Consider the following 9,092-nt stretch of genomic DNA (forward strand, 5'->3'; position numbering starts at 1 on the left):
GTGATGCAACTTTACAGACTGTTACACTGTGCAGGAGCACTCCCCCCCCCCCCCCCATTGTGTATGATGATCACATCAGGCAGGAGGAGGAGACAGTGTACCAGCCTGTGAAGATGCAGAATGGAGGGGCCCTGGTAACACCCCTAGGCTCATTAGAATAATATACAGAGAGAATGATAACAGATATAAGCAGATTAGCACAGTGACTATGCCTGGATCATCCTAGCAACCAGTCTTTCCATTTCGGTTGTAAGAATGATTGTCCAATTGTGCTGGGCATTGCCTTTAAGAGCTTTTTATTGGGATTTTGAGAAACTTCCCTGTCTTTGTTTCTCAACCATTAAGAGGCTTAAGGGGATTTTCCCAAATAACCTAAAAAAAAAAAAAAAACCCCTATCCATAAAAATAAGCCCATGTTATCAGGTCCAGAACCCAACCTCCCTACATGAGGCACAGCAATTTATACCCTAATGAATGGGAGATGATCTGCAGTTACCTGGTCTGGCCACTACACAGGAAATGGAGCAATCTGCTTCCTGTACCATTATCTGAAGCTCAGCTGATCTGTAGGGTGCAGGGCGTTGGACCCTGACAATCTGATACTGTACCTATTTAATTAATATTTTTAGCCCAAATCCCTTTTAAGCATAAATCTTTTGCATAGACTTAAGCTGGGGATCGTTTCTGGTTCGGTCTAATTTCTAATCCTCACCCAACCAGTATAAACACTAAGTATAAGGTACAGGGCTTCCTGGAACCTGCTGGTGTAGGTATACAGGTGTGTTATGGGATCACACAACTCATAAAAACCTATGTGTCCAGCCTCGTAATCCAGGAAGATCCCCAACCTCTGAGAAGACGGCTTGTGAGGAACCGGAACCACCCTCCTGTCGTGTATGACGAAATACTGATTGAGGTATCTGCACAGACCCCACGACTTGTTACTGTGTCCTATGAGCGAGTGGTAGCCTTTCCGGGCAACGCTGGGGTAAGACATTCCTAGTCTCCAATTCCCGGAGAGACAAGTCTCCAACTCCAAGAAATGTCTTCCGGAAGGGAAACTCCTGGTGCTTAAAACCTGGTTATACTCAAACCTTTCTGGTAATTTTGGGCGATTCTGCTTGAAGTCTGACCCGGATGCACTTTTAAGGTCATTGGTGATATGCAGGTCATTGGAAGCTGTGTTAAGGTTCAGCACAATGTCCGGAGTCTGCTGGACATAGAAATCTCTCTTCACCTTAGTAATAATATCCGAGAGGGCCGTGTGTAGAGTCACCGAGATCAGACCTACATCTAGATCACTCCTGTCCTCATCATGGACCACCTCAATGTCCTCAATGCTATGTCTGACCCATCTCTGTAAGACCGGCAATGGCTCCGGCACGGCACACAGATCCTCCACGTCCTTCATATCTCTGGATAGTTGAGCTATCTTTATCTCTAGCTCATGGATGAGATCACAGACCGAAGCTGTGGCCTTCTCCTCCTGGTCGGTGATGTCCTTCAAGATTTTGGTTTCCAAGATATCCAGTTGTCTCCTGGTGTCTTTAAACAATGCAACCACTCTCTCAGTGACTGCAGCCGCTTTTTCCTGAGCTCCTCTTAAGTATTGCTTTAGGCTTTCAACTCTTTCTTCAGACGCCTTTTGCGTTTTGGACAATGTCTCACGAAGGTTTCTTAGACTTTCCTCCTTCTTAGGTGAAGCTTCAGCCAGGGGCTCCACATGGTGCCCTCGATGTTCTTCAGAAAGCGAGCAGGTGACACAGAGGCAAGCCGCATCTTCAGTACAGTAATACGTCAAGGTTTTCTTGTGGGTTGAGCATGTGAGGTTCAGTTTGGTGAAGACGTGTTCTTCTGACTTGCTGTGGACTCGTAGGTGGTTGTCACATAGAGAAGCTTCACAATACAGACAGGATATGACAGCAGGTAGAGGAGAACATGTGCAGTCAGTGCAGAAGGTCCCATAGTCTTCATCCAAGGGCCGTACCTTTAGGAGAGCAGGACCTTCACTAATCTCGTCTCTGCACTGTGGACAAGTGTGACTTCCAGATCCCTCCGGGGTATGCAGCACATCCTCCACGCACTCCCGGCAGAAGTTGTGTCCACATCTCAGCAGTATCGGATCCTCGCAGGTGCTCAGACAGACGCAGCAGATGAGCTTCTCCGACAGATCAGCAGACGCCATTCTCAAAAATATTGAAGACGACTCAAAAAAACGTCTCAGAAATCTAGTGGAGCTTGTTTTACCTTATTCCAAATTGGGGCGAGTCTGAACTGTCAGGCCTCACCTTTCTGAATTATTAACTGGTTCTGCCTCTGGCTAGACTTATATCTCCATTTATATAGTAAATTATTAGGGAGTTACACTTGGGAACGTGGACACTTCTCCTGCAGTCCCTGTTGAATCATCTTATTAGTTATTAAAAAGGCAACCGGACCGGACCGGACTAAGGGCCAATTCAAGAAGCTGTATTAGGAAAACATAAGGTCATGGGATTCTTTCCCCCTTCCCAAGTCGTGTGTGAGCTGGCCTGGCTATATAGATGTGTAAGTTCAGTAGCCCATGATTGGCCAACGCTCTCGAGAGTCTATAGTCTATGTGATCAGGGCTCATGTCCCTCCTGCTTACCTACATGCAGACATAAATGTAGTTAAAGGGGTTGTGCCACAATAGATACTTATCCTCTATCCACTGGGTAGGTCATTACCATCAAGGTCCGCATCAGCCTTATGGTTGCCATCGAAAGGTCGATGTCCAGCATGGAAATTTCCTTATAGCAGGTCAGGGATGCGGCATTATGCACACTTTGGGGGTCATTTACTAAGGGCCCGATTCGCGTTTTCCTGACTGTTACCCGAATATTTCCAATTTGCGCTGATTTTTCCTGAATTGCCCCGGGATTTTGACGCACGCGATCGGATTTTGGCACATCGGCGCTGGCATGCACGCGACGGAAATCGGGGGGCGTGGCCGAACAAAAACCCGACGGATTCGGGAAAAACCGCCGCATTTAAAAAACAAAAAGTGTCACTTACCTTCACCAGGAATAGGCCGGTGTACTTGAGTGCGTTCCGATGCTCTTCAGCTCAGCGGCGCCACCTGGTGGACGTCGGAGGAACTACCTTAGTGAATCCCGGTCGGACCCGAATCCACAGCAGAGAACGCGCCGCTGGATCGCGAATGGACCGGGTAAGTAAATCTGCCCCTTTGTGTCATTTCATTTTACGACCTGTGGTGTCCCCAACAGGTAGCAAACAGATGAGGTTTTGGGACGACCACTTCCATCCTTGAGTTTGAGTGATGATGGAAACTGTGGTCAAGATTCTTCTAAAGTGCCTCAGGTTAATGGAGAACAAGTTCACATGATAGACCTGAAATCTATGGATTTTTATGGAGCTGTAGGACATAACTATCCCAGACCATCATGATGAGATTCTTATCCCCTATCCTATGAAGAGGGATTTTTTGTCCTACACATCATCTTCTCTTCTTCCTTGTTGAACTCCATTAGTCTGACGGAGCGACACAAACCCCACGTTTTCGTGATCTGTGGGGGTCTCAACACGGAGGCCCCCACTGATCAGCAAGTTAGGCCTTATCCCGTGGATGGTGATGAGTTCTGGTTATGTTCCCCGGCTTCGCTGGCAGTGCTATGTGCAGGACATCGTAGCCTACACATTACCACTCCATCCTGTGTAGACCCCGTGTGAGATGTTCCCTTCTGGAGCTCTGGTTCTTTCATGTGACCATGTCTGGCCACGTGTCTCCAGCATCGAGGGGATAAAACGAGATGACACGTGAGGCTTCCTTCCCTGTCTAGACTACACCGGCCGCACGCCGTCCTTCCTCATGATGATTATTTCTTGTACACGTCCCAGGACTTTCTACATTAGCATAAGTTATGCACCAATACATTGGGGTGGGGGAGGTCACCAGGGTGGAGCTGTCATGTATTCCCAGACATTGCCCGGGGCTGACGCTGTCCCCGATACTTTACCTTTATTTATATCCTGTGTCACACGGAGGTTTATACAGGTCATTTCTGTCTACTCTGTGATCACACATCACACATCACACATCACAGATCACTTACAGAAATATCTTCTGAAACCGTCATGGCGTATTCCATAACATGTTCTTCCTAGCACCCCATAGCACCCCAATATATCATCGCTCATGGAACCATAGGTGTAGAGTACCACGTACACCCTCCTTCAGCTTTCTACACATGAGATGCAGGAGACCCTTGTGGACCTTTCCAACCAATGTCATCGTCATGGGGTTTCCAAATATGAGTGAGCAAAAATAGCATCAGGTGATCCAGAAGAATGTCCCATACTCATTAAAGGGAACCTGTCAGTAAGTATGATAATGCCCGATACTCATTAAAGGGAACCTGTCAGTAAGTATGATAATGCCCGATACTCATTAAAGGGAACCTGTCAGTAAGTATGATAATGCCCGATACTCATTAAAGGGAACCTGTCAGTAAGTATGATAATGCCCGATACTCATTAAAGGGAACCTGTCAGTAAGTATGATAATGCCCGATACTCATTAAAGGGAACCTGTCAGTAAGTATGATAATGCCCGATACTCATTAAAGGGAACCTGTCAGTAAGTATGATAATGCCCGATACTCATTAAAGGGAACCTGTCAGTAAGTATGATAATGCCCGATACTCATTAAAGGGAACCTGTCAGTAAGTATGATAATGCCCGATACTCATTAAAGGGAACCTGTCAGTAAGTATGATAATGCCCGATACTCATTAAAGGGAACCTGTCAGTAAGTATGATAATGCCCGATACTCATTAAAGGGAACCTGTCAGTAAGTATGATAATGCCCGATACTCATTAAAGGGAACCTGTCAGTAAGTATGATAATGCCCGATACTCATTAAAGGGAACCTGTCAGTAAGTATGATAATGCCCGATACTCATTAAAGGGAACCTGTCAGTAAGTATGATAATGCCCGATACTCATTAAAGGGAACCTGTCAGTAAGTATGATAATGCCCGATACTCATTAAAGGGAACCTGTCAGTAAGTATGATAATGCCCGATACTCATTAAAGGGAACCTGTCAGTAAGTTTGATAATGCCCGATACTCATTAAAGGGAACCTGTCAGTAAGTATGATAATGCCCGATACTCATTAAAGGGAACCTGTCAGTAAGTATGATAATGCCCGATACTCATTAAAGGGAACCTGTCAGTAAGTATGATAATGCCCGATACTCATTAAAGGGAACCTGTCAGTAAGTATGATAATGCCCGATACTCATTAAAGGGAACCTGTCAGTAAGTATGATAATGCCCGATACTCATTAAAGGGAACCTGTCAGTAAGTATGATAATGCCCGATACTCATTAAAGGGAACCTGTCAGTAAGTATGATAATGCCCGATACTCATTAAAGGGAACCTGTCAGTAAGTATGAGCATGTGGACTGCCCTAGTCACAAGCCTCTTACTCAGCCAAACCAGTTCCCTGCGCTGTACTGAGGAGACCCAACCAGGTGGACACAGCGCTGTCTACAGATGGGAGTCTGCTCCTTCTGGAATAGATTATACTGTTTTAGCTTAATCCCACATGATGTTATTAGGCTTCCCAAAGGTCGTGCTTGATGTTAAGGGAGCTGCCTTTAAGATAGCAAACGGAGGAATTGTTGTTTTCCATTTCCCTCCTTGGTAAAAGTATTTGCATATTTCCCAGAATCCCCTAGTGGAGCATCAAAAGCTTTAAGTTTCCATGCAGTTAATTGGCAGTTTAAGTTTCCTCGCAGTTAACTACCTGACCCTTGTGGACTGCAGGCAGGGTTATGAATTGGCCCTGGAGAGATATGTAATCATATCTTTATGTGTGTTAGTAGAAGCAGGACTGTGATATATGTATTTATATTCCAGAATTGTAGTTTCTTCAAGTGCACTAGGAAGTTGCTGTGGAGCAACTCAATGCAAAGAGTAATTGCCCGCTGCCTCCCCAAGCCCTGACAGGGGAGTCACTGCTTCTGTTGCTCTAGGGACAAAAAGGCACATTATAAGGTAAGTATTACATTTTTTTTCCTTAATCTATGGAAACACTGTTACTTATGAGGGGGGTCAACATGACTAATGGCACTGTGACTCAGCTACTGTTGCTAAGTCTGCAGAGAAGAGTTTGTTGGCTGTTGGAGAGGAGTGGCTGGAAGAAGCTGACATGACTGATGTAGAAGAAGATGAAGGGAAGAACCTCAGATCAAAGTTATTATGTGTGATATACCAGAGTTGGGGTGCATGCACACGGAAATATGGGGGACACAAATAAGTCCCCCTTAGTTATCTATGGCGCCCAGGATCGATACAGTGAGCACAACGTGTGCCACTATTTTCTGAAGAGATGGGAGGGACGAAAAGTGCTCGTTTCTCCACCTCTCCAGCGCGCCGGACGTGTGCCCGCCCGGCCATAGCAGTGTGGACACATGTTCTTGCGCATGCACCCTTACAGTAGGTGCAGGTATTACCCATGAGCTCACAATTCTGCCCCATCTCCCCTGTGCTTTGCCTCTCTATTACCTTCTCCTATGAGGAGGAACTACATCAGATTTATCATCCAGGTGCAGTGTAAGACGGTCTGTAACATGCTCCTTGTTCCTGGTCCAGAGTCTACCGGCATGTAGTAATCTTGGTTGTGGCATTGTATCTATGTAGTAAGCTGAATTCTATGTAAAACCCAGACTTTATGGGTATAGAAATATTAGATAATATTAACAAACTACTTAACATACTGTCCAGATATAATACAACTTCAGGTGAATGGAGATGTAAGGATTTTATTAAGATTGTGTTACAATGTTATTGTAGATGACTACAAACCTTCACAGCGGGATTGTTATCACACATTTTGGGTCTATACCCTCACTCGTAACATAAACGACTTATATTTGTACAGATGATACAACCAGGTAACATTAGGGTGTGGGCTCTAGTGATGAGTACACAGTAATAGGAATTACTGATATCTAAACTACGGTAAGTAAAATGGACCAAAACTAAATATTTGCATCCATTCCAAAGATCTGAGATGATTCTGCCCGACTTTCTACTCTCTACACTTTCAGTGGAGGATTCTTAGCCAGCAGTTATTATATATAAGAAATCCTGGATGTACCACGTCATTGAAGGTGGTTTTTATGGTGTGTAAGTGTCTAATGGGGTCACTCAACTCATAAAAAGACAACTTTCCAGCCTCAAAGTCCAGGTATGCCGCTAATTGTTGGCTGGTGGGTTTGTGGGGTAACAGAGTTGTTACATTGTTGTAATAAATTCTATATTGACTATTACTACTGCGTAAACTCCAGGATTTATCATTACATCTAAATAATGAGGGAATGCCTATTCTGTCTGTGTCGGCATAAGCTACCCCTAACCTGAAGTCTCCGGTTTCTTCAGTTTCTACTTCCCAATAATGTTGCCCTGTGGAGATACTCCTGGAGCTTAGGACCTGGTGGCTCTGAAATCTCTCCGGAGTATCGGGTCGATCATTTTGAGTTACTGAATACGAGGCTAATTTTAAGTCTTGGGAAATGTCTAAATTATTGGCCGCTGTATTTACATCCAGGACAATGTCTGAATCTGCCACGACATCGTATCTCCTCCTTACACCGCTCACAACATCGGCTAGGCCTTTGTACAACGTTGCTGCAACGAGTCCTTCATCAAAGTCCTCAACAGATGGAAGATCTAACTCCTCGTCCAGAGTCTCCATTTCGTTGAGACTAAACCTTCCGTCTTTTAAGAGCGCTATTGGATCAGTCATATTACACATCTCCTCAGCGTGACGGATCTCCATGGACAACTCCTTCTCCTTCGTTTCCAGCTGTTCAATCAAGTTGGTGACCGAAAGCAACACCTTCTCCTCCTGACTGGACAGTTCACAAGATAATTTCTTCTCTAGCAAATCTAAGTGTCTCCTGATATCCTTAAATATGGTGATGATGTTCTCCTTTATGACATCTGCTTTTTTTTGGCACATCTGTTTTTAGGTCTTGCAATGTCTGAAGACTTCTCTTGGTCTCCTGCCTCTTTGAGGCCAAGTCCTCGAGAAGTTCTTTCAGGTCTTCCTTCATTGTCTCGGAAGCTTTTTCTCAGTAATACAATCTGGTGGCCCTTGTGTTCTCCTTCCAGGCTGCAGGACACACAGACACAAGAGGTGTCCTCACTGCAGTAATACATGAGGACTTTGTCATGGGTGGGACATGTTGACTGTGGACATGGTGGGTTCCACCAGGATGTGCTCTGATGACTTGCTGTGGACCTTCAGGTGGTCATCACACAATGAAGCTTCACACATGAGGCAGGATTTAACAGCCGGGACCTGAGACTGAAGACAGTAAGTGCAGAAGATTTCGGCTGCAACTTTTTCGGGCTAGAGAGGTACTGCTTTGCTATGTTTTGGAGACTCACATTCTTCTGCAGCGATGGGGGCTCCTTGAACTCTGTTCTGCATTCAGGACAAGAGAGAGGGAAACCAGACGGAGATGTGAGGTGTTTCATCTGTACATTAGAAATACACTCATCGCAGAAGCTGTGTCCACATCCAAGTGTTACGGGATGTGAGAAGATGGTCAGACAGATGGAGCAGGTCAGCTCTTCTCTGAGAGCCTCAGAAGACGCCATCACTAGGAGCATGGACTGGAGAGTGACGGCAGAGAGGGAAATTTATCAAATACATGATGTGTATGTTACACAGGACTGCATGTCTGGTAGGGGTCCAGGTGGCATGAGGTGTATGTTAGATGGGACTGCATGTCTGGTAGGGGTCCAGGTGGCATGAGGTGTATGTTACATGGGACTGCATGTCTGGTAGGGGTCCAGGTGGCATGAGGTGTATGTTACATGGGACTGCATGTCTGGTAGGGGTTCGGTAGGGGCCCTGGGCAATTGCCACCATTGCCTACCCATAGCACCGGCCCTGACTAGGAGCATGGACTGGAGAGTGACGGCAGAGAGGAAAGTCGTGTGTGTCCTGTCGGGCCAGAACTCCACCTCTTTAGAGCAGAAGTTTCCATTTCCTTGTAAAGGGAGTGGACTGGAGGATTTTTTTCTT

General features: G+C 45.6%; 1 protein-coding gene across 1 annotated transcript; it reads right to left on the minus strand.

Moving 5' to 3' along the window:
• Nucleotides 1-440: 440 nt before the first annotated feature.
• LOC140065998 (E3 ubiquitin-protein ligase Midline-1-like) lies at nucleotides 441-8,681 on the minus strand. Its single transcript, XM_072113563.1, is given in 6 exon segments — nucleotides 441-2,186; nucleotides 7,105-8,012; nucleotides 8,014-8,130; nucleotides 8,132-8,243; nucleotides 8,245-8,410; nucleotides 8,413-8,681. Coding segments are annotated over 6 exon segments (3,057 nt in total). The 5' UTR covers nucleotides 8,675-8,681; the 3' UTR covers nucleotides 441-694.
• Between the last annotated feature and the right edge of the window lie 411 nt (nucleotides 8,682-9,092).

The sequence above is a fragment of the Engystomops pustulosus genome, chromosome 6 (assembly GCF_040894005.1).
Source record: "Engystomops pustulosus chromosome 6, aEngPut4.maternal, whole genome shotgun sequence".
Lineage (NCBI taxonomy): Eukaryota > Metazoa > Chordata > Amphibia > Anura > Leptodactylidae > Engystomops > Engystomops pustulosus.